This window comes from Pelophylax lessonae (assembly GCF_965119305.1).
Source record: "Pelophylax lessonae genome assembly, chromosome: 12".
Taxonomy (NCBI): domain Eukaryota; kingdom Metazoa; phylum Chordata; class Amphibia; order Anura; family Ranidae; genus Pelophylax; species Pelophylax lessonae.
The window spans coordinates 86,863,925-86,890,919 of NC_138779.1; the positions used below are offsets into that span (position 1 = coordinate 86,863,925).

General features: G+C 44.6%; 1 protein-coding gene across 1 annotated transcript in view; it reads left to right on the top strand.

The window, feature by feature from the left end:
• MRPL20 (mitochondrial ribosomal protein L20) overlaps positions 1–18,618 on the top strand; it is a 42,148-nt gene extending 23,530 nt beyond the window's left edge. Inside the window, exons 3-4 of the mRNA XM_082274112.1 lie at positions 10,424–10,501; positions 18,062–18,618. Coding sequence (XP_082130238.1) covers positions 10,424–10,501; positions 18,062–18,235 — 252 coding nt within the window. The 3' untranslated portion in view covers positions 18,236–18,618. The remainder of the gene's footprint in view (positions 1–10,423; positions 10,502–18,061) is intronic.
• The last annotated feature ends 8,377 nt before the right edge of the window (positions 18,619–26,995 follow it).

Sequence of the window (26,995 nt, forward strand, 5' to 3'; positions counted from 1 at the left end):
CCCTGTGGCCCAGTCTCCGAAGGGAGAGGATCATACTCTGCTTCAGTATGTCACAGTACATGTTGCCATTCATGGTTCCCTCAATGAACTGTATCTCCCCAGCACTCATGCAGCCCCAGACCATGACACTCCCACCGCCATGCTTGACTGTAGGTAAGACACACTTGTCTTTGTACTCCTCACCTGGTTGCCGCCAAACACGCTTGACACCATCTGAGCCAAATAAGTTCCAGTAATCCATGTCCTCAGTCTGCTTGTCGTCAGCAAACTGTTTGCAGGCTTTCTTGTGCATCATCTTTAGAAGAGGCTTCCTTCTGGGATAACAAACAGCCATGCAGATCAATTTGATGAAGTGTGCGGCGTATGGTCTGAGCACTGACAGGCTGACCCCCCCCACCCCATAAATCTCTGCAGCAATTCTGGCAGCACTCATATGTCTATTTCCCAAAGACAACCTCTGGATATGATGCTGAGCACGTGCACTCATCTTCTTTGATCGACCATGGCGAGGCCTGTTCTGAGTGGAACCTGTCCTGTTAAACCACTATATATTCTTGGCCACCATGCTGCAGCTCAGTTTCAGGGCCTTGGCAATCTTCTTATAGCCTAGACCATCTTTATGTAGAGCAACAATTTTTTTTTTTTTTCAGATCCTCAGAGTTCTTTGCCATAAGGGGTGCATGTTGAGCTTCCAGTGAACAGTATGAGTGAGTGAGAGCGATAACACTAAATTTAACAGTGGTTTAGACATTTAGGGCTGTGTATTGAGTTATTTTGAGGGGACAGCAAATTTACACTGTTATACAAGCTGTACACTCACTACTTTACTTTACATTGTAGCAAAGTGTAGTTTGTTCAGTGTTGTCACATGAAAAGATATAATCAATTATTTACAAAAATGTGAGGGATGTACTCAATTTTGTGACATGCTGTATATACAGTATATCTCTTCTGTCTGGTATTCTCGGAGTGACTTAGAGATGTTGCTCCCTAACCATATAGTTGGTTATTTACCACTGACTATAGATATTTAAGAATTAATTGTCTTTTTTTTTTTTTTTTAAACTTTACATATTTACTAACACGATTAAACAAAACAATAATCAGCCAACTAATCGATTCTGAAAATAATCGTTATTTACAGCCCTAGATTATATTACTGTATAAACTACTTGCTGGTATTGAGCTGGTTAGAATATGGAGCTTGGTGATGATGTACTAGATATAGCGAATTATTAATGGCTACTGTATGTTACATAAAAAGGCCCATGCAGACAAGAGGCCCCAGCAGGTAAAAATGCATTTTACCATTTCAAAATATGAATGAAATTGCCTTACCTGCAGGCCCGTTCTATATCCCAGCCCCCCGCAACACACACCTGGCCAAAACATTCCCACGATGTTTCCCATTTCCTAGTTAGTTTCTCGGAAATGCTAAAAGTTGGGCAGCTGCAGCCATCATCCTGGTAACAAAATTTTCAGTCGGTGATGGACTTTAATGTAGAAATGAGAAAAGATAAATTCGAATTCTGTGTTTTTAAACCTGGGATCTTGCCAACATCCCTAATGAATATGGAACAAAAATAACCCCTGGGGATTGGGACTTTCAACGGCAAGAATCAGGACTTGAGTATGAAAATATATAAATTTTATTACACGTATTATAAAGATAAGTCATACATAATCACACATAAAGTATATGATAAAAACAAGGTCATAGATACGTCTTGGAACCAGGAGGGTCTGAGGTGTCTGGATCGGACTAGACGCGTTTCGGTCCAAATGCCTTTCTCAATGGTCCACAAAACACCAGAGCTCAGACTAGGAGCATAAAAGGTAACAATGAGTATGATACAAATGGTAAGTATAAAGTTAGATTTAACATGTATTAGACAATGTTAAAAGCAATATAACACATAATTCATTATACATAGTGTTTGTCGTATTTAGATGTGAAAAAAGGGGGGGCAAAAAATGCCTCTATGATTACATACCAGATATGTAAGACCTCTGTGGAATCCAGGACGTGAGACCAAAGGGATGGGCCTTGGTGGATGAGAAAAAGGCCTTCAATTGTCTATGGCCGCAAAGAGTATATGCTAGTTAAATTGGGTCTATGCAAGATAGGCTCAGAGCAATATGTTAATATTTATATGGGCTTCCAGGGGAGATTTCAATAATTGTAAGCCAAGTACACAGTGGTATGGCAAATGACAGTGAGAAGAGAGCTCCACGAACAGAAAATCCCACGAGGATCTCCAAAGTGAGGTCAAAAACACACAGGTCATCTAGAAGGTTATGAAAAGAAATAGAGGAAAAGTTAAATGAAGTATATCTATGATGGAAAATAAAAGGGAAAATGAGAAAGGATATTGTTGGTAAAGACTACCTGTAAAATAGTAGTAGAATAAGCATGTCCCCCGATGGATTTATAGTGCTGGGACGTATCCAGCCATGCATCCCTGTTGACATGAAATATGTCAAACATGAAATCGTGAGGGATATCAAAGGGTAAATAGGTAGGAAGTAAATGCAAAAGTAGAAAAAAGGCCTCATTTCCCAACGTGAGTACTACAGTTAATAGGAAAAATGGAAAAACTGAGAAGGGGAAAAACTGAGTAGTGGGGAGGAATATGGGAGCAGTGTGTAGTCTGAGATAGGAATCGCCAAGTGAGGGGAAGATAGTACTGATAGAAGTCTCAAAGGGTGCCCAGGTATCAGAATAAATGTTAGCCAGAGTTCTATGACAAAAAGCGGATATCCTAGGAATCGGAGATAGGAGTCGCCAAGTGAGGGGAAGATGGTCCTAGTAGAAGTCTCAAAGAGTGCCCAGGTACCAAAATGAATGTTAGCCAGAGTTCTATGACACAAGCGAGTATCCTAAGAGCAGTTCAGAATATCCAGAGAAAGAATAGCTTACCTGTGTAGGTCTGTGTGTATGAGTAATGGCGGCGCGCTCTGAATAGAGCGCGGTCCGCCATTAAGTACGCCGGCGCATGCGCCGGAGCCTACGTCTGGTCTCCTCCCAGGGCGTGTGTGGACCAATAGAGGTCCCCCGTGTCTGGAGCGCACAGACGCCGCCCACACATGGTTGGCCGCGGCGTGCGTTCCGGGCACGCCGACGCACAGTATCCGGGTCTGAATCTCCGCCCACGGCGGGATCAGGTGACCGGTGATGGGGCGAAAGAACGCCCCTGTGTGCGCCGGGGGGAGAGTCTGCACGGAGAGCATATACTGTCATTAACATATAGCTGCGGCTGAGGGGACAAAGCCAAGACTAAAGACATATAAACAAGGCAAACTCTATGTTTACACAAAAAAAAGGCAAATATAAAAAGACGGATGTGAATTGATATTGGATACTTTGAAATAGCATTCAATAAGAACAGGAGCAAAAGACCACTGCAAGGAAGGTGTATTGAATAGCCACATGTTTACATAAAAAAAAGGCAAATATAGAAAAAAGATATGAATTGATATTGGGTACTTTGAAATAGCATTCAATGAAAAACAGGAGCAAAAGGCCACTGCAGGAAGGGTATATTGAATGACCACATAGTGGTACTTATATGCTGTGGTATGTAATATAAAATATAGAATAGTAATAGTTAGAAAAAGATGGAGCAACTGATCCAAAAAGGACTAGAAGAAAAGTGAATGTAAATAATGGAATTCACAGATATTGGAATTAGAGTGGAATAAGGACGTGCAGATTAAGTACATCCATTATCAAAACCAATTTGTATTTTATTGTCAGGCAAAATCTATGTAAGAATGAATCTATATGATGTAGAGAAAATTTTTTATTCTATACATGTGAACGAGAGGAAGGAAAGAAATCATGTCCCATATATTATGGGTATATAGATGTATTGTGGTGATTTTAAAGGGAAACATAAATTACATTTAAGGACATTACCCCAGGGTGTTGTCATAGGATAATGTCCTCAAAAGGGAGAAAAAAGGAAATCGTGTCCAATATGTAATGGGTATATATATACATTTGGTAGTTTTAAAATGAAGCAGATATTACATTGAAGAACATTACCCCATAGTGTCGTCGTTGAACCACAGATAAATTATGGATCCCATCCTCCTGATGAAAACCCCTCAAGGAAGGGCTTGAAGCTAATGCTTTCATTGAGTCCTGGGTGGATGGTAGCTCTAAGATTATGGATCCATCTGGATTCCCTCTGTAAAAGAGTTTTGTCCCAATCTCCTCCTCTGCTACTGGGGTGCACGCGGTCAAGGATGACAAAAAAACAACGTGGGAAAATGCCGCTGTGTGTGGTCAGGACGTGTCTCCCAAGAGGGAGATCGGGATTGCGTTGACGCATACATGTAATATGTCGTTGAGCTCGTTTATGAAATTCATTTTTCGTTTTCCCGACATAAAAGCACCCACAGCAGCAGAGGAGGAGATAGACTACTCCTATCGTTTGACAATTAGAGAAATGTAGAGGTCTGTATGGGGATCCATTGGGCAGAATTATATTAGGGTCTGTGCAGATGTATTGGCATATATTGCACCCTCCACACTTTAAGGTTCCTAAGCGTTTACAAGGATCTTGGCGAAATTCGCCTGTGTATTCACTTTTAACTAACTTGTCCTTGAGTGAACGGGTCTTACGATAAGTTATCGCCGGTTGGTCAGTAACAAAGGGATTAAGATGTGGATCACATGTAAGCAAATGCCAGTATTTGTTGAGGACATTGTAAACTCTATCATGTTGTTTCGTATATGAGGTTATAATACGTGCCTGATGTTGGATCTGATTATTGTCACGTGAAGTTTTGATCGTTTTTATGAATATGAGGTCTTGTCGTTGTTGCGATTTGGCCCTACGATAGGCCTTTTTCAGGCAAGTTTTTTCAGGCAACCTCCAGAGGCTATACACAAACTTGCCTGAAAAAGGCCTATCGTAGGGCCAAATCGCAACAACGACAAGACCTCATATTCAAAAAATCGATCAAAACTTCACGTGACAATAATCAGATCCAACATCAGGCACGTATTATAACCTCATATACGAAACAACATGATAGAGTTTACAATGTCCTCAACAAATACTGGCATTTGCTTACATGTGATCCACATCTTAATCCCTTTGTTACTGACCAACCGGCGATAACTTATCGTAAGACCCGTTCACTCAAGGACAAGTTAGTTAAAAGTGAATACACAGGCGAATTTCGCCAAGATCCTTGTAAACGCTTAGGAACCTTCAAGTGTGGAGGGTGCAATATATGCCAATACATCTGCACAGACCCTAATATAATTCTGCCCAATGGATCCCCATACAGACCTCTACATTTCTCTAATTGTCAAACGATAGGAGTAGTCTATCTCCTCCTCTGCTGCTGTGGGTGCTTTTATGTCGGGAAAACGAAAAATGAATTTCATAAACGAGCTCAACGACATATTACATGTATGCGTCAACGCAATCCCGATCTCCCTCTTGGGAGACACGTCCTGACCACACACAGCGGCATTTTCCCACGTTGTTTTTTTGTCATCCTTGACCGCGTGCACCCCAGTAGCAGAGGAGGAGATTGGGACAAAACTCTTTTACAGAGGGAATCCAGATGGATCCATAATCTTAGAGCTACCATCCCCCCAGGACTCAATGAAAGCATTAGCTTCAAGCCCTTCCTTGAGGGGTTTTCATCAGGAGGATGGGATCCATAATTTATCTGTGGTTCAACGACGACACTATGGGGTAATGTTCTTCAATGTAATATCTGCTTCATTTTAAAACTACCAAATGTATATATATACCCATTACATATTGGACACGATTTCCTTTTTTCTCCCTTTTGAGGACATTATCCTATGACAACACCCTGGGGTAATGTCCTTAAATGTAATTTATGTTTCCCTTTAAAATCACCACAATACATCTATATACCCATAATATATGGGACATGATTTCTTTCCTTCCTCTCGTTCACATGTATAGAATAAAAAATTTTCTCTACATCATATAGATTCATTCTTACATAGATTTTGCCTGACAATAAAATACAAATTGGTTTTGATAATGGATGTACTTAATCTGCACGTCCTTATTCCACTCTAATTCCAATATCTGTGAATTCCATTATTTACATTCACTTTTCTTCTAGTCCTTTTTGGATCAGTTGCTCCATCTTTTTCTAACTATTACTATTCTATATTTTATATTACATACCACAGCATATAAGTACCACTATGTGGTCATTCAATATACCCTTCCTGCAGTGGCCTTTTGCTCCTGTTTTTCATTGAATGCTATTTCAAAGTACCCAATATCAATTCATATCTTTTTTCTATATTTGCCTTTTTTTTATGTAAACATGTGGCTATTCAATACACCTTCCTTGCAGTGGTCTTTTGCTCCTGTTCTTATTGAATGCTATTTCAAAGTATCCAATATCAATTCACATCCGTCTTTTTATATTTGCCTTTTTTTTGTGTAAACATAGAGTTTGCCTTGTTTATATGTCTTTAGTCTTGGCTTTGTCCCCTCAGCCGCAGCTATATGTTAATGACAGTATATGCTCTCCGTGCAGACTCTCCCCCCGGCGCACACAGGGGCGTTCTTTCGCCCCATCACCGGTCACCTGATCCCGCCGTGGGCGGAGATTCAGACCCGGATACTGTGCGTCGGCGTGCCCGGAACGCACGCCGCGGCCAACCATGTGTGGGCGGCGTCTGTGCGCTCCGGACACGGGGGACCTCTATTGGTCCACACACGCCCTGGGAGGAGACCAGACGTAGGCTCCGGCGCATGCGCCGGCGTACTTAATGGCGGACCGCGCTCTATTCAGAGCGCGCCGCCATTACTCATACACACAGACCTACACAGGTAAGCTATTCTTTCTCTGGATATTCTGAACTGCTCTTAGGATACTCGCTTGTGTCATAGAACTCTGGCTAACATTCATTTTGGTACCTGGGCACTCTTTGAGACTTCTACTAGGACCATCTTCCCCTCACTTGGCGACTCCTATCTCCGATTCCTAGGATATCCGCTTTTTGTCATAGAACTCTGGCTAACATTTATTCTGATACCTGGGCACCCTTTGAGACTTCTATCAGTACTATCTTCCCCTCACTTGGCGATTCCTATCTCAGACTACACACTGCTCCCATATTCCTCCCCACTACTCAGTTTTTCCCCTTCTCAGTTTTTCCATTTTTCCTATTAACTGTAGTACTCGCGTTGGGAAATGAGGCCTTTTTTCTACTTTTGCATTTACTTCCTACCTATTTACCCTTTGATATCCCTCACGATTTCATGTTTGACATATTTCATGTCAACAGGGATGCATGGCTGGATACGTCCCAGCACTATAAATCCATCGGGGGACATGCTTATTCTACTACTATTTTACAGGTAGTCTTTACCAACAATATCCTTTCTCATTTTCCCTTTTATTTTCCATCATAGATATACTTCATTTAACTTTTCCTCTATTTCTTTTCATAACCTTCTAGATGACCTGTGTGTTTTTGACCTCACTTTGGAGATCCTCGTGGGATTTTCTGTTCGTGGAGCTCTCTTCTCACTGTCATTTGCCATACCACTGTGTACTTGGCTTACAATTATTGAAATCTCCCCTGGAAGCCCATATAAATATTAACATATTGCTCTGAGCCTATCTTGCATAGACCCAATTTAACTAGCATATACTCTTTGCGGCCATAGACAATTGAAGGCCTTTTTCTCATCCACCAAGGCCCATCCCTTTGGTCTCACGTCCTGGATTCCACAGAGGTCTTACATATCTGGTATGTAATCATAGAGGCATTTTTTGCCCCCCCTTTTTTCACATCTAAATACGACAAACACTATGTATAATGAATTATGTGTTATATTGCTTTTAACATTGTCTAATACATGTTAAATCTAACTTTATACTTACCATTTGTATCATACTCATTGTTACCTTTTATGCTCCTAGTCTGAGCTCTGGTGTTTTGTGGACCATTGAGAAAGGCATTTGGACCGAAACGCGTCTAGTCCGATCCAGACACCTCAGACCCTCCTGGTTCCAAGACGTATCTATGACCTTGTTTTTATCATATACTTTATGTGTGATTATGTATGACTTATCTTTATAATACGTGTAATAAAATTTATATATTTTCATACTCAAGTCCTGATTCTTGCCGTTGAAAGTCCCAATCCCCAGGGGTTATTTTTGTTCCTTAATGTAGAAATGATCTTAGCATTTCTACAGCCCTTCAATCACTTCTACAGGGCACAAATCGGGGCCCCCCTTCCGCTACCACCTTCACTTGGCTTTCCTGTGCAATCCGGGAGCCCTGGATTTGTCTTTGTGAAGTCTGAGGGGAGGAAGTTGCATCCATCCCCGCCTCCCTTCTGTGATGTAAGGTTTGATGTTTACAAGCCAGCTATTACCAGCTTGTAAAGCATCTGAGCAAACTGATCTCCGCTTTCTCTGATGCTTTTGATGGCAGAGGCGAGATCTGGGGTCTAATAGACCCCAGATCTCTCAGTAAAGTGTACCTGTCACTACCTGTTGTTCATCTCTTGTGTTAGCAATAAAGTTGATAAAAAAAAATGTAAAGCGACCGTGTGGAAAAAAAAAAGGTTAAAATAAGTAATAAAATTAAACAAAAAAAAAATGTACCCCCACACCCGTGCTAATGCACAAATGCAAACGCATGCACTATGTTGTCAAAAGTATTGGGACACCTGCCTTTACACGCACATAAACTTTAATGGCGTCTTAGTCTGTAGGGTTCAATATTGAGTTGGCCCACCCTTTACAGCTATAACCTCTTCAACTTTTCTCTGAAGGCTGAAGCTGTTTTAGAGTGTGTTTATGGGAATGTTTGACCATTCTTCCAGAAGCGCATTTGTGAGGTTGGATGAGAAGGCCTGGCTTGCAATCTCTACTTTAATTCATCCCAAAGGTGTTCTATCAGGTTGAGGTCAGAACTCTGTGCAGGCCAGTGATGTTCCTCCACCCCAGACTCGCTCATCCATGTTTTTTATGGACTTTGCTTTGTGCACTGGTGCGGAGTCCATGCAGGAACAGGAATGAGGCATCCCCAAACTGTTCCCACTAACTTTGGAGCATGAAATTGTCCAAAATGTCTTGATATGTTGATTCCTTAAGAGTTCCCTTCAATGGAACTAAGGGGCCAACCCAACCCCTGAAAAACAACCCCAAACCATAATCCCCCACCCCCTTTCCACCTAATAAATTTCAACCAGTGCACAAAGCAAGGTCCATAAAGACTTGGATGAGCCAAATTGTGGTGGAGAAACTTGACTGGCCTGCACAGAGGCCTGACCTCAACCCGATAGAACACCTTTGGATAGAATTAGAGCACAGAACTTCAAAAATGCGCTTCTGGAAGAATGGTCAAACATTTCCATAGACACACTTCTAAACCTTGTGGAAGCCTTCCCAGAAGAGTTGAAGCTGCTAGAGCTGCAAAGGGTAGGCCAACTCAATATTGAACTCTAAGGACTAAGACTGGGATGCCAATAAAATTCATGTGCGTGTAAAGGCAGGCATCCTAATACTTTTGACAATTTAGTGTATGTAGGTCCTGCATGCACATGTAAACAGTGATCGCACCACAGGTCTCCGTGAACGACAGAGTGAGTGCAATAATTCCAGCACCAGACCTCCTGTTTAACTCTAAACTGGTAACCTGTAAAGGATTTTAAAGCATTTGGAGATTTTTAGGTACCGTAGTTTGTGGCCATTCCACCGCGTATGCAATTTTAAAGCGTGACATGTTTGGTATCTATTTACTCACCGTAACATCTTTAATATTTTATCGAAAAATTGGGTATTGTATTGTGTTTGTTCACTACAATTCATTATTTATTTTTTCCTGAAACTTTGCATTTTAAAAATTTCTGCACAGATATTTTGCGACATTAAAAAAGTGTAACAACCCTCCTTTTCTCAGGTCTCGTTCTCCAGGGCTTTAAAGAAAATATATAATGTTTGTGGGTTCAAAGTAATTTTCTTGTTAAAAAAATGCTACTTCTTACATGTATGTAAGAAGTGTCAGAATTGGCCTATTGATCAAGTGGTTAAAGTGCACTGGTGGGATGCGTGGACATGTATTCTGAATGGCACCCAAATGCACATGCTTTGCAGTGTACTGACTGGAAATTGTGCATGCACAATCTTTTGACAGTGCACTGCAGCACATGGTATTGCTTTGCTGCATAGCATGTCTGTCAAAAGGTCTGGTGGGTGCCATATACAATGTAAGTGTGTTGTGGTAACATGGCCATTACTGCAAATACATGATGTGAACAGGCCCTAAGGCCAATCCTTTTTTTTCTTCTATTGTCTGAAATATCCTTATTAGATTGTGCAGTATACAGTGAAAGAATGAATTTAGCATGCATTGCATACTAATCATTGATATTATATCTTTCAGATGTGGATAACGCGAATCACTGGTGCCCTTCAGGAACATGGCATGAAGTACCACAACTTTGTTGGTAATTTAGTAAAAGTGAGTCTTTGCTTTTCAAATATCATAGAGCTGGTTAAAGATGTGAGTTTTTTAAAAATTACTAACACGCATTTAAAGACTTAAAAAATCTTTTTCCTAAAAGATAGCTGAACTCAAGAACAAAAATGAAAGATATATTGCTGGTCATCATTCTTTGATGTGATGGCAGCATTGGTTTTCCTATTTTTCTGACTAAGTACAGTTTCTGCGAGTACAGAAAAATACCTGTTGATCCTATCGGGATTCTACTCTTCTCATCGCTTCTGTGCACTGAACTGAAATCTCAAACACCGTTATCAGTCTTCTCAGCTAACTTCTGTTAAATACAAAAGAATGCTTTACTATGTAATGGAAATTAAAGGTGAGGGGATTTGTAGTTCAAATCAGGAGAACAGCCTAGTATGACAATGCTGCTACTTCATGGATACAGTGGAGGGAGTGAACGTCATCACTCTAGGACAGGAACTGTGGTACTGGCAGGATCACCAGGTGAAAGAAAATGGATAAAGCTTGAAAAAATTAAATGAATACGGCTGCCACATCTAAGAACTAGTAACTGCAATACGTAAAGTTTCTGAGTTTAGATAAATGTTAAACATGTATTAGAATTGCATACAGTTTCTGGAACTCCCAAGGCTATAGAAACTGTACATGTATAAACTGTCACTTGCATTCAGGTGCAATGTTGAAGAAAATGTATTTTTTTTCTTTTTCAGAAACACCTGGAAAAAAAAAAAAAAACGTTTTCATGTGAATAATTGAATCAATGTATGCAAATAGGTAAAACTTAAAAACATCTATGCATAGCTTTGGAGAGAAGAAAAAATAAAATAAAAATTATATACAGTATATGGTTTTAACAGGTACCCGCTCTAATTTCCTGGTGATCTCGCATGAACAATAGGTAATCAGCTGTGAAGCCGCAAGGCGGTGGCAGCACCCAAGAGCCAATGGATTGGTAGTAACGTCCAATGAGACTTGGGCGTTTGTTTCTTTTTCAATACATATATTTGCCAGCACACGATGGATCTTCAATTGCAGTCCAAAGATTTGTAGTTTAAGAAAGAAAGATAATATCAGTTATATCAGTATCCGATATATGAGTTTATTTTAACAGGAAGTGACAAGGACACTGCATTTCTGCCAGGATAAACGGGTATTTTTTGTGCTTGCTGAAAACGATCTTAGCCTGAAAAATAAAAACGAATGCAATATATTGCATGTTTTTTCTTCTTGGGTTTAGATATCCTGTAAAGTAAAACAATCCATTGGCTCTTGGGTGCTGCCACCGCCTTGCGGCTTCACAGCTGATTACCTACTGTTCATGCGAGATCACCCGGAAATTGGAGCGGGTACCTGTTAAAACCAGGTACCTGCTCCCCCTGAAAGGTGCCAAATGTGGCACCGGAGGGCAGGAGGAGGTAGATAAGCCGAGCTTCCCCTTTTGGGTGGAGCTCCGCTTTAACAAATAAGTAGAAAACAAATTCAACTGTCAGTGGGACATCACCAACAACAGTGTAAGCTGAACATAAAATAACAATTTAGTGATATACAAAAAGTAAACCAAATCACATAACATACTTAGGGGGTTAATAAAAAACAAAAAGCTAATTTGGTCTATTTCAGTATAGTCTACATTCATGATGACAGTATAAAGGATAATAATTGCATTTCTATAGCTATCCCACCAGATTGCTTTCAAAGATATTTTTATACAATTTCAGCGAATAAACAAAGCGCATCACAAATCTCATGTTAGTTTAGTGTTTAGTGAACATTAATTCACTTCATTGGGAGTAAATGCTACTTACATACTATCTATGACATAAAGGAAATCTATTAAATATATTTAATATAATAAGTTGCATATACTGTATATCCACCAGAGGGTAATATCAACCCATAATGGCAAATTTTATAAAAAGCACACTTATGAATCCGCTTCAAAATAAAAACCGCAATACTCCAGAATGGAAATCGGCAAGGATGCCTGCCCCGGGAGCTGTGGGGGATAGGGGAGGCAGGAGCCCAACAGAGGAGGCAAAGGATGGCACAGAATATGATATTCTCCCTTCCCCCCCCCCCTTTCTTCTGTTATTTAGTTTCAGGTCACTTTTGGTATACGGGTACATCTCAAAAAATTTGAATATCATCTAAAAGTTAATTTTATTTCAGTAATCGATTCAAAAATAGATTCATTTTACACGAAGTGATATTTCTCTTTCGTTCATTGACAGACACAGCTCCTGATTTTCCTAATCATTGGGTTATACTGCCCCCTACAGGAGTAGGACACTAGGCAGAAAAAAAGTCTGGCTACGCCTATGGGCAGTCCCAGGGGGTATACTCCCTCTATCTGCTATAGGTATTTAGTTTTTTTTTCTGCCCAGTCAGGAGTAAGGACCTAGTTCTTTGCTGGGATCTCTGGTCCTGGCAATGGACCTAGTTCTTTGCTGGGATCTTTGGTCCTGGCAATTTTTTCTTCTTTTTGATTTTTTTTTTTTTTTTTCCTGTGAGATCTACAATCAACTGCCGGACTGGGAGACAAGCTGGATAATCTGACCAGTGGGCACCCCAGTCTTGCCAGCGAGCGTGCGCAGACCACAGCGAGCGCTAGGTCGTCCGCGACATAACCCCACTGGACGGGTGCTGGCATGCGACTTAAACACCTCGCGAAGTTGAATACGACTGGGTCTCGGCCCGAGTCGCAGCATTCCTCCTGGCCAACAGCCCCCCCAATTTCGATGGTGAGGGGATCTGTCTGCCTGGTACCTGGTATGGGGAATAGCTGTCCCCCCTCTCCCCCCTGGAGTGTTTTGGGGTGGACACAGGCCCTTCCATGAGACGGTCAGACCCCCGGGTCACCCTCCGTTCCCGTTAGGCACCCCCCCATCACTGGTTCCCCCATCCTACCCCCCTACTAATGTTGGGGCTGTGTGGATGGTCTGGTACACCACCTGGGGTGGGAGCAGGGCGCTATGATGGGGGTGGGGGGGTGCGCCCCCCTGTGACCTGACAATCGGATGTGCGGGAGGGCGGTTGTACCTGGTGGGGGCTCTTGCCAGGGCCCCCTGTCCTGCCTGTGCCTGTCCTGAGGCCTAGGGATCCCTCCTGGGTCCCTGGGAGCCTCACGGGGCCACCATTTTCATGTAGCATTTTTTCTGCAATGCAAGGTGGCTATGTTTGTGTGATCCAGCGGCCATTTTGCAGTGGTTTGCCAACGAAAACAGCTGCGGCCATGACAGTGGAGCCCTATGAGTGCCGATTTCAGCAGTGGGAGCCCCTCCTCATCCCGTTACTGACTCCTGGATCCTTTCTTTTCCTGACCACCGTAGGTGCAGTGCAGATTCTCCTGGTGGCTGCAGTGCCTGGTTTCTGCGAGGTGGTGAGTCTGGTGGGGTCTCTCTCCTTTCTGCTGAGGATTGATTGGGGCTCTGAATGGCAACCAGGTGTGCTGCCAGAGCGGTGGAGGTGTCCCTTAGTAGTGTTTTACACTTTTTTTGGTGGTGACTCTTGGAGTCTTTTAGAGCACATCTCCCAACCTGATCCCCTCTCTAAGCCACGGGGCCCTCCGGGTCTCAACCATCCCTCGACGCACTAACGGCGGTCCTGGAGTCCTTTGTGTCCCGGATGGAGTTGGCTTTTGGGCGATGGGCTGGCAAAAAAGCGCCCCCTGCCCCATTTGTCACCTCCAAATCCTGACTCTGATTCGGCCGCCGCGGACGTGGGTCACCCCGCATGGGTCTGCGACCACATGCCCTGAATCCTCAGACAGTTAGGAGGATTCCTCCACTTCTGCAACCGCACACAAAAAGGCTGTAGCTGTGGCGGAGGTGCAGGTTCCCTTTGGCACTCACAAGCCATCCAGAGCAGCAAAGGGGTAACCTTTCCCCTCCTATTTTGACAGAATTGTCACTACAGAGTAGGGACAACCAAAGCGTTCCCTTGGGGTCCCTAAGCCCTTTGCTAGGCGACACCCCTATAAGGAGTCCCTTCTTAAGAAGGTGGACTGTTCCACTGGTGGTGGACCCGCCAGTTTCCAGATTAAACAAGGCAACCATGATTCAAGTTGCAGAGTCCCCGGCCTTTAAGGACCCAGCCGACAGGAAGGCGGAGGCTGTGGCCCACAATATGTACACACTGGCTGGTTTGGCACTGCGGCTGATATTCACCATTGCCCTGGTGTCGCAGACTCTGACCGAATGGGCCATTGCGCCGTGACCTGGAGGGGGAGGATCCAAGCGAACTTGGTCTGGCAAGTCCAGAGCGGGCTTCTCCAGACTCGAGGAGAAGGCACCCACCCTTCTGTGGAGTTGTATTTTCTCTGACACTGCTTGTACAAAACTGAGTACCTATAGTAGAGAGAGGGAGTATACCCCCTGGGACTGCCCATAGGCTTAGCCAGACTTTTTTTCTGCCTAGTGTCCTACTCCTGTAGGGGGCAGTATAACCCAATGGTTAAGAATATCAGGAGCTGTGTCCGTCAGTGAACATCAGAGAAATAGATTTTACAGTGAGTCAAAAATCCCATTATTTCAAGCATTTCTTTCTTTTAATTTTGATAATTATGGCTCACAGCTAATGAAAACCCAAAATTCAGTATCTCAATATTGTTGATTCATGGTGTCACACTCTAATTAGCTAATTAACTTAAAACACTTGTAAAGGTTTCTTGAGCCTTTAAATGGTTCAGTAAGTTACAAAATCATAGGGAAGACTGCTTACTTGACAGTTGTCCAGAAGACCATCTACAAGGAGAGTAAGTCACAAAAGGTGCTAAAGGAGCTAGCTGTTCAGAGTGCTGTATCCAAATATATTTAATGGAAAGTTGAGTAAAAAGAAAAAGTGTGGTAGAAAAAGGTGCAAAAGTAACAGGGATAATAGCAGCCTTGAGAGGATTGTGAAGCAAAGGCCATTCAAGAATTTGGGGGAGATTCACAAGGAGTGGACTACGGCTGGTGTCAGTACTTAAGAGCCACCACACACAGATGTATCCAGGACATGGGCTACAAAAAGTACTGGACTGTTGCTCAGTGGTCCAAAATCCTATTTTTAGATAAAGTTAAATTATGCATTTCATTTGGAAATCAAGGCACAGAATCCAAGTTGCATGAGGTCCAGTGTGAAGTTTCCACAGTCATTGATGATTTGGAGAGCCATGTCATCTGCTGGTATTTGTCCACTGTGTTTTATCAAGTCCAAAGTCAGGGCAGCCCTCTACCAGTAAAATTCTAGAGCACTTCATGCTTTACTCCATTTATTACTCCATTTATTCATTTTCCAGCAAGACTTGGCACCGTCCCACACTGCCAAAAGTACCAATACCTGGTTTAATGATCATGGTATCACTGTGCTTGATTGGCCAGCAAACTCGTCAGACCTAAACTCCATAGAGAATCTGTGGGGTATTGTCAAGAGAAAGAGGAGACACCAGACCCAACAATGCAGATGAGCTGAAGGCCACTATAAAAGCAAGCTGGGCTTCCATAACACCTCAGAAGTGCCACAGACTGCCTCTATACTAGGCCGCATTGATGCAGTAATTCATGCAAAAGGAAGCCCCGACCTAATTAGTGATCGACCGATATCGTTTTTTTAATGCTGATACCGATATTTTGGTCATCGGATATCGGTATCGACCGATATCGGCTCTATATTTTCGGACATGTAAAAAATGTTTTTTTTTTTTTTTTTTTCTAAAGGTACTGTTTTGGAGGGATCTGGGGGTCTAAAAGACCCCAAACCCCTTCTCGGCACTGAAAAGCATTCAAAACGCCAAGTTTGGCTATTTTGAATGCTGTCAGTTTTTTTAATTCAGCGCCGAGTACCCGGAAGTGATGTCATGACATCACTTCCGGGTTTTTTACATGGAGACCGGGGCATGCGCACTTGCGGCAGGGATACCGGCTTTCACGGGGACACATCTTCATGCTACACCGGGTCTTCTCTTCGGCGGCGGTGGAGGCAGGATGCCCGGGTCTCCCAGTGGGACTGGAGACCCGGGTGAGCCGTCGAAGGCGGCGGGAGGGGGGAGACGTCCCCTGCCGCTCCTTGTAATGACAGCCGAGCTGCTTCTCAGCCGCACCGGTTGTTATTACAAGTCAGCGGCTATGAACACCAGTACCGGGGTGATGCCTCTAGCAGCAGGCATCACCCCAGGACATGCACTTTCCCGCAATATCGGTAACCTAAGGGGCCGATTCCGATATATCGGGGAAAGTGCATATTGGCCCCGATATATCGGTGTTGCCGATAATCCGTTGATCTCCAGACCAAATACTGAGTGCACACTATACTGCACATGGACATACTTTTTAGTAAGCCAACGTTTCTGTTTTTTTTTTTTTTTGTTTTTTTTATTGGTCTTATGTAATATTCTAATTTTCTGAGATGCTTAATTTTGGGTTTTCACTAGCTGTAAGCCATAATCGTCAAAATTAAAAGAAAGAAATGCTTGAAATATATTACTTTGTGTGTGTGTATATATATATATATAATATATATATTACTAGTGTAATGAACCTATATAATATGAGTTTTACTTTTTTAATTGAATTACTGAAATAAATTTACCTTTTTGATAATCAAATTTTTTGAGATGCACCTGTGTGTTTTTTTTTTTTTTCTCATTCGTTTGTTATTGATTTTGGTCTTGTTTTCTATTTTATGTTTGAGTTATTGGGGTTGATTTAGGCCCCTTTCACACAGGCTTTCCGATCAGGTCCGCCTGTCAGTTTTTTAGGCGGACCTGATTGGACGCTCTGCACCTTTATGGGGCAGCGGATGTCAGCGGTGACATCTCCACTGACACCCGCTGCTCTCCGATTCGATGTGGTCTGTGAAATCCAGACAGAGGGAAACCCTATTTTCCATCTGTCTGGAGGATCGTATCGGATGAAAACGGACAGGCGGTGTTTGTTATGAATATATTTTTGTGTTTTATTTATTCCTGTCCCTATTTGTCACTTCCTTTCCTTAAGTTTTGCCTGTATTTTCAATTAAATAAGGAATTTTTTTATGTTCACCTTACCTTTTTTGGTGATGTAACTTGTCCCATGGGCAGTTAAATTTTTGTTTTTGTATCTGAATTTTGAGGGATGAAGGTACATCGCCTTGTGTACAAGATCACAATAAATATGCTAAAGTTAGCAAGGTGTCTTTATTGCAAAAAAAAAATTTGCTATGTTTCTGCTGCAATAACAGTTTGCAGTCTCCTTTAGAATGTATGCTGAGCTGCTCATCACCCAGCTCACTGTACATTTGCAGTATACCCCAGCACCAAAATAAATGAACTTCTGTGTGCATGCATGGGAGTTAGGTCATTCCCCACTGGCTAATAAAGCGGCTGAAGAACCGGGAGAAGATGTTGGCAGAAGTAAGTATTTGCAGCGTTTAGTCCTGCTTTAAGGAGAAACAAAGTTGAAAAGCATGTGGTAATGTCCCAGCAATATTTCAGCTGCAGCTGTTTATTGCTACCAATTTCTTAAAATGGAAGGTACTGCCTATTTGTCACCTGTTTTCTGTTTTTATAGCTTTTTGTTTTCTTTTTCTATCTTTCAGTGTCAGGTAGCTTTAAACCGAAAGGTGATTTCCGACATGGCTATATATGAACCCAAGACGTTCAAATCACTGGCGGCATTGGCCAAAAGAAGAGGTGAAGAAGGCTTGGCATCTGCCCTTGGAGATGGGAAGGAGCCTGAAGGAATATTTTCACGTGTGGCCCATTATCGCTAGTTCAGGCAAAGACGTTTTCTTTATGAACTGTACAGCTGCAGAGATCACGTTAAAGGTGTTTGTTTCTTTGGTACTGATGCACGGACAGTAAGAACTCACGGGAGTCTGTTCTTTGTTACAGCTTTCTGTTTTTCCTCCCAACCCGGGATATCAAATCTTTCCCCAGTGTGCTTCTTAGTGTACAGGAAACACCTGTATGTGTTTGAATTGAACTTTGTTATAACTGATTAAGCAAACCACTTTCTATGTGGGAGTCCTCGTCTGGGGTAAACCACATGCCCAACAAATACATTGCATGTCAGATGATGGCATGCAGGGTTTTGTTACTTATTTGTGCATCTATCTCTTTCTATGATTATTAATAAAACGTCTTTAAAGACCAAGTGGTGTGTTTATAGTCCAGATTGTTTTATTACATCCAGTTCTGCACTTTTTTTGCTTTGAAGCCCAACTCTGGGCACAATCATTTTAACCCCTTTAAGACTACATTCCAAGCACCTCTTAAATTGGAAGTAACACTCTGCAGAAATAAATATTTCTCTATGGTTCAGACGCAGCTCCATCTAGTCAGAGACTATAGGGTTATGCTCCTCCTATCAGGAATAGGCACTAGGCAGGAAAAAAGCCTAACCACTCCTATGGGGGCTGTCCCTGCAGGCATAACCCCACACACCCTGCTATCATCAAACAGTTTGTTTCTGCCTAGTTTAAGGAATAGGACCTAGCTTCCTGCTGGGACTTTGGTCTTCGCTATTATAGGAAAGCTTGTTTGTGATTTTTTTTTTTTTTATTTTCACTAGTTAGTTCCTGAGGACAAAGATCCAGAAAAACTACAAGCAACATCCGGCTGAGGTTTCGCACTGGATAATCTAGATCCTTAAGATCTCCCAGCCTGGCCAGCGAGTGTGAGCAGGTTATAGTCCAGAACTAGGCCTCTCCACGACAGTGCCCCGATGGATGGGGGGAGGAGCCTGCGAGTGGACCGTCTCGCTGGACGCGCACGACCTGGAACGCCCTGAATCGCAGCTTCCCCTTGGCTGACGGCACCCCTATCCCTGGTGGGAGGTGATCTATTTCGGAATGGCACCCACCTGGTACCATGGTATGGTGAGTAAATTGTTCCCCCCCAAAAACCCCTGGCGGTCTCGGGGCGGACGTGGCCCTTTTCTGGAATAGTCGGACCTTAGGGGCTCCCTTGGTTCCCCTGGCACCTCCAGAGGACTAGTCCTGTGTACCCCTCAGCACTCCCCTACCCCAAGCAGGTTTTTACCCTGGGGGGGCAGTAATAATGCGGCCGTTGTGGCGCTTATTTGAGGGGGGTGACATGCCCTGTGTGGGCCTCTGAGCAGGGACCTTCCGATGCCTATTGTTCTGGGCCCCCTTTTGGGGGTCCTGGAGGCCGCATGGTGGGCCATGGGGGCCATCATTTTGCTGTGGATTATGATTTTTATATTCCCATTAGTTTATATGGGCAGCCATTTTCTATAATTCCCCATTGAGAATGGATGAGCGGCCATTTTCCTGAGGTCCATAGACAGGCATGCGGCATCGTTTTTTTTAAATATAGAGCAGGGGTAATAAATTAAAATTAAAGGAGGTCCGGTCGCTAAAATTTTCTTTGGGCCGAGGTCCGAATCTGAAGTCTGTGCTATGACTCGGAAAGATGGGCAAAACAAAACGTGTCCATCAGCGTTGCTCTTAACATAAAATATGCCCACTAGAGTGCCCCCTAACATAAAATATGCCCATCAGAGTGCCCCTTAACATAAAATATGCCCATTAGAGTGCCCCCTAACATAAAATGTGCATAAAATAAGGGGCACGCTGATGGGCATATTTTATGTTAGGGGGCACTCTGATGGGCACATTTTATGTTAGGGGGCACTCTGGGCACATTTTATGTTAGGGGGCACTCTGATGGGCATATTTTATGTTAGGGGGCACTCTGATGGGCATATTTTATGTTAGGGGGCACTCTGATGGGCATATTTTATGTTAGGGGGCACATTTTATGTTAGAGGGCACATTTTATGTTAGGGGGCGCTCTGATGGGCACATTTTATGTTAGGGGGCACTCTGGGCACATTTTATGTTAAGGGGCACACTGATGATGGGCAAAACAAAACGTGTCCATCAGCGTTGCTCTTAACATAAAATATGCCCATTAAATTGCCCCTTCGCATAAAATATGCCCATCGGCGTGACCCTTGACATAAAATATGCCCATCGGGGTGACCCTTAGCATCAAATTTGCCCATCAGCGTGACCCTTAACATAAAATAAGGGACACGCTGATGGGCACATTTTATCTTATGGGGCACTCTGATGGGCACATTTTATGTTGGGGGGCACTCTAATGAGCACATTTTATGTTAGGGGGCACGCAGATGGGCAAAACAAAACGTGTAAATCAGCGTTGCTCTTAACATATAATATGGCCATCAGAGTGCCCCTTAACATAAAAAATGCCCATCTGTGTGCCCCATAGCATAAATATGCACATCAGCATGCCCCTTAACATAAAATAAGGGGCACGCTGACGGGCACATTTTATATTAGGGGGCACGCTGATGGGCAAAACAAAACGTGTAAATCAGCGTTGTGCTTAACATAAAATATGCCCATTAGAGTGCCCCTTAACATAAAATATGCCCATCAGCGTGTCCCTTAGCCTAAAATAAGGGGCACGCTGATGGGCGCATTTTATGTTAGGGGCACTCTGATGGGCACTTTTTTTTTTTTTTTTTATGGGGCACTCTAATGAGCACAACAAAATATGCCCATCAGTCTGCACACTTGTTAAAGCTTATGAGAGAGGAAGTGCAGCTATTACATTGGGGACCACATTGCTTTCTCCCCTTAAAAATGTGCTCCACATACCTGGAGCCAGGATCCGAGCCAGAAGCCGCGAGCAGGGAGGCGGGGCGCGCACATAATGTCACGCTCCAACTCACTGCCTGGCTGAATGGGAGCCGCAGTCAGGAGCAGGGGGCGGGACGCGCGCGTGACGTCACGCCCCTACTCGCGGTCCGACACGACACCGGCCGGGAGCCGCAGTAAGGAGGGGGCGTGGTGCACACACAGCACGTCGCTGGTTGCTGGGACCGCGTGTCCCAGCAAACCAATGACTAATTACATTTAGCGACCTCGCGGTCCGGGCGACAGCATCGTGTGGTCCGCCAATGGACCGCGGGCCGCCATTTAGTGACGACTGATATAGAGGCTGAGTGTTCTCTTCCTCTTCCTGTACAGTCAGTGTCAGTTTTTCGTTTTTGCACAGATCATGCTGGAAGTCTCCTCTGTGGGGTTCCCTGTGGGTTTTTCTTCATTCACTCTGCTATTATCTTATAATAATCAGGGATTGTAAGCCCGCACTTAAAGCGGTGGGACCGCGTTTTTGGCGGTCTAAAAGAGACACTGCCCAATTATTTTAAAAAGTGTAACAAGGAGTCCCAGGATAATTTTTCACCTGCGGGACCTTCTGGTTCTCAGTCCCAGCCAGAGATTGCAGTTTTTTTTGCAAAATTTGATGTCTAAGGTAGATTTGGTCATTGCTAGTGCTGCCAGCCGCAAATGCCCTCCGCCCTCACCTCCATCTGCAGGGTCTTCGGACTCTGAGATAGACATGGCAGACACAGACCACCCTGAGGGGTCAGTGTCGTCGCATTCTGACGGTGAAGAGGACCTGTCCTCATCAGCCGCCACATGGGAACGTGCTTTGGTGTAAGCTCTGATAGTTTCAGTGCGGGAAACTTTAAAATTCGCTGATGAACCCACAGCGCCGGGTACGAAGGTGTCTTTTGGCTCCTGCAAATCCCGTAAATCGGGCAAGGTGTTCCTTTTGCGGACCCTGTGGATAGACGAGTGGAATCCTTGTCCCGCCGTTTACATGTGGTAGCAGATCACATATTAAAGACTACCTTTGTGAATGTTTTGGTAGTGCAGACTGCTACGGAATGGGTGAAGTTACTTAAAAGTAACTTGGAAGCTGAACGGCTCCCCCCTGCGGTGTTAGAACTACTGGACCAGTTGGCTCAAGCCCTGGTGTTCATGTGTGATACGTCCCTGCATTCAACCCCGTTGGTGGCCAGGGCATCGGCAGTGGGGATTGCTATTAGGCGCATGGTGTGGCTGAAAAGCTGGTTGGCGGACCAGGCTTCTAAAAAGGCCTTGACTGATCCTCCCTTCTTAGGGGAGAGGCTGTTTGGATCCTCTCTGGATGAGTTGATCAAAGGTATCATGGGGACTGTAAAAGCACTCATCTTCCCCAATCCCCTAAGGGCAAGGTGCCACTTCCTTGGAGGGGGCCTTCCTTTAATGCTCATAAACGTCTTTTTTTATGCCTCCGGGTCACAAGAAAAAAGTAAATCCTTCAGGTCTTCTGGGGGTTCCAAGAAGCCGTGGTCGGTGAAAGCAAAGGCCAGCCAATCTGGACCTGCAGACAAGTCCTTGTCTGCATGAAGGGGTGCCCTCACCCGATTCTGGGATGGGGGCATGTCTTTGTTTATTTCTGGAACCCTGGACCTCCTTGATTCAGGACAAATGGGTTCACGAACTGATCCAATCTGGGTACAAGATCGAATTCCGGTCTCGGCCGTTGGACAGGTTCTTCCAGTCCAATCTTCGACTCTCCCTAGTCTGGTTAAGGGACTTGCGAGGGACAGTACACGATTTGCTGTCCCAAGGAGTTATTGTACCAGTTCCTTTTCAGGAACATTTTCAAGGGTTTTATTCAAACCTTTTCACTGTGCCCAGGAATGAAGGCAAGGTGCGTCCCATCCTAGATCTTAAGGCCCTGAACCGCTTTGTGCGGGTACAGAAGTTTCTAATGGAATTTATCCGCACGGTAGTGGCGTCGCTGCACCAGGGAGACTTCTTAGCCTTCATAGATATCAAGGAAGCATATCTACACATCCCTATTTACGCTGGACACCAGCGGTTTCTTTGCTTTGCGGTCGCAGAGAAGCATTATCAATTTGTTGCGTTACCCTTTGGTCTCGCCTCAGCTCCCAGAGTGTTTACCAAGGTCTTAGCACCAGTATTGGTATTGCTGCGCCAGCGGGGGATTGCGGTACTGCGGTACCTAGATGATCTCCTGTTGAGAGTGGACTCTCCTTCTGTCTTGTTGGGGGATCCGATTGTCACTGTCAGAACTCTGCAGGATTTCAGTTGGAACATCAATTTCAAGAAATCCGTGCTGACACCTGTCTTGAGACTGGATTATCTGGGCTTGACTCTGAATTCAGCCATGGCCAAGGTGTTTCTTCCCCCTGACAAGCTGCAAAAGTTGCAGGAGGCGATTCAGTTGGTGAACAATCTGTCCTCTCTTTCGAGTTTGCATGCGGTCCTTGGGTCCGATGGTATCAACTTTCGAGGTAGTTCCATTTGCTCAGTTCCATACCAGACCTTTGCAAAGGGAGATTCTTGTCAAATGGAACAAGGATCCAAAGTCCTTGGACTCTTTGATTTGGTTAAGCCACAACACAAGGTCTGCTCTGTTGTGGCGGATTCAGTCTCCAGCACTATGCCAGGGCAAGTCCTTCCTTCCGATGTTTTGCTAGATGGTGACCACGGACACCAGCCTATCGGGCTGGGTCGGGGTGCTGGGGAAGCTCTGTGCCCAGGATACCTGGACGATGGAAGAGTCCAAACTACCGATAAATGTTTTGGCGCTCAGAGCAATAAAGCTTAGTCTGTGCCATTGGACGACTCGTCTGCAAGATTGTCTGGTTTGGATTCATTTAGACAACGCCACGGCTGTGGCTTACATCAATCACCAGGTCTTGGCAGCCAAAGAAGTGTCCGAGAATTCTGGCCTGGGTGGAAAAATGTATTCCAGTCCTCTCTGCTGTACACATTCTAGGTGTGGAGAACTGGCAAGCGGATTACCTGAGTCGTCAGGTGTTGGATCAAGGGGAGTGGTCCCTGCACCAGGAGGTGTTTCATCTCCTGTGTATTTGGTGAGGGACTCCTGGGGTAGATCTGTTTGCTTCTGGCCTCCAACAAGAAGGTTCAGAGGTTCATAGCCAGGTCTCCAGAACCTCTGGCCAACGCCACAGACGCTCTGGTGGCTCCTTGGGGTCAGTATCGGGTCATTTATGCCTTTCCTCCCTTGAAACTCCTACCGAGGTTTCTGCGCAGGATAGAGGTGGAAGGGATTCCGTCCATTCTGGTGGCTCCCGACTGGCCTCGCCATTCTCGCTATACAGACCTAGTAAGGTTGGTCGCCGATGCTCCTTGGAAACTTCCTCTCAGGGAAGATCTGTTGTCTCCAGTTCAGCTCTTCCATCCTGCTTTACAGTCGCTGGCTTTAACGGCATGGCTGTTGGAAGCCAGGTGTTGAGAGAGGTCTTTCTGACACTGTGATTCCTACGCTGTTGAGGGCTAGGAAGTCAACTTCTAGGAAGATATATCATCGTACGTGGAAATCCATATATTTCATGGTGTGAATCACTGAAGGTGCACCCTTGCTTGTTTTCAATACCTAGGGTCTTGGCTTTTCTGCAGAAAGTAGTTGAACTGCGATTGGCTTTGGGCACTATCAAAGGACAAGTGTCGGCTTTGGCTATAGATTTCCTATGCCCATTAGCTACACATGCTTTGCTTCGTTCCTTTTATACAGGGAGTGCGCCATATGGCTCCTCCGAGAAGGTCCCCGGTACCCTGGTGGGACCTCAATCTGGTAACTGTTCTTCAAAAGCCTCCTTTTGAGAACATTCGGGAGACTTCTCTGCTTTCGTTGTCACAGAAGGCTGCCTTCTTGGTGGCTATCACTTCTGCTTGCAGAGTATCTGAACTGGGGGCGTTGTCCTGCCGCTCACCTTATCTGGTGATACACAGGGAATAAAGTGGTACTTTGACCTCATCAGTTGTTTCTTCCTAAGGTTGTTTCTGATTTTCATCTAAATGAAGACATTGTGTTGCTTTCACTCTGCCCTAAGCCCAAACATTCTAAGGAATTCGCGGTGCACTCTTTGGATGTGGTTCGGGCTATCAGGGTCTATCTGGAGACCACTGAGTCTTTTAGAAAATCAGATGCTCTTTTTATCCTTACCATAGGATCTCGTAAGGGATTTGCTGCATCTGCGGCGACAATATCCAAATGGATCAGGCAGATTGTAGTTCAGGCTAATTCACTAAAGGGTCAGATTCCTCCTTTACCGGTGAAGGCGCATTCTACCAGAGCGCTGAGTGCCTCTTGGGCTTTTCGCCATCAGGCGTCGGTTCTGCAAGGCGGTCATCTGTGCATACGTTTACAAAATTCCTCAAAGTAGATGTGTTGGCATCTTCGGATGCTTCCTTTGGCCGCAAGGTTTTGCAGGCTGCTGTTTAAAGAGAACAGTTTTTTTGTTTCTCTTTGAGGGTGCATTGTGTTTTCAGGGTAAGCTCCAGTTGTTCCTGGTTGAGCTCCATGTTACCTGGTTGGCTAAGTTTCCATTTGCGTTGTCCCCCCCCCCCCCCCCCATGAATATACTGTGTACCAGGCATGGGGCCTGAGGTAGGTCTGCCATTTGTTACCGGTAACACTCCCAGCCCATTTGAGCTGTAACTCCAGGTGTGAGAACTGGGACGATGACAATTCCGGCATCTTTGGTTTGTGTGTTTTATTATGTTTTGGGGATGGGAGAAGGGAATGAGTGGGATACTCCTCTGGCTCAACTAGGTACAATTTCGGGACTCTTCTAGAGATAAATGCCTGTCAGCTCTGTCTCGACGCCAGCCAACGCTTCCTGACGCTTGGATATACTGTAACACTGAAAACTGTGCTGGAACCTTGACTTTAATCCAGAAGATCCAGGACTGTAGAACACTTGACTCCTGACACTGCTTTGCTCAAGTCACTGAATAGCTTCCCCAGCCATGCGTTGGCTTGGGGTAGCTCTTTGTAAATTCCTGTGCTGCTGCAGCTCTCAACTGGCACACTCCACACTGTACAATGACTCTTCAGGGCCCAAACTGCAGGTACCCCCTCTATACTTCAGGGTCCACAACCTAGGCACCCCCTTTACAGCTAGCTGACTCCTGGATCCCAGAACCTTCTCCAGAGTTGTCCCCTCTGACACTAGGCAGACCCCCAGGAGCAATCCACAATACTCACAACCTTTGTAGGCTTTCCTGGGACTGGACCCCTCTCTCTCTCCGCTGGTTCTCGGCACACCGGATCCCCTTCAGCTCAAATCAGCACCCTCTGGATTCTCAGGCAGCACCCCGAGACATCCACTTCCTCTGACAGGAGGAGAGACAGCTGTACTCTCCCTCCTGGGACTCTGCTTTCCGCCAAAGACACTGAGTCATGCACTCCCCTCAAACTTATACCCACTCCCAGAATCCTCTGTGGCAGAATCTGTCTTCTGGGGTAGCTACAAGCCTGAATGTGTCCCTGATTGGGTTTCCTCCACTGCCCTATGAGAACCCTCTCACAGAGCCAGTACGGAAACTCCCCTCTCAGCAGACACACCTGAGAGCCATGACCCCCTGACCAAAAATAAATCATGGCCTTGCTGTTAGGCAAACAAGGCCCACTAAGAATTTACCATCGTAATTTGTCATCGTTTTGGGGTACTTCAATTATCCCGACATTGACTGGGAAGAGGGGACTACACACTCACAGAAGGCCCGTCTATTCATGGAAACCTTACAGGACAACTACATGGCTCAGTTGGTGGATTCTCCTACTAGAGAAAAGGCAGTCCTGGATCTATTGATCACTAATGACCCAGACCTAATCTCGGAGGTAGGAGTCCAGGACAACCTGGGCTC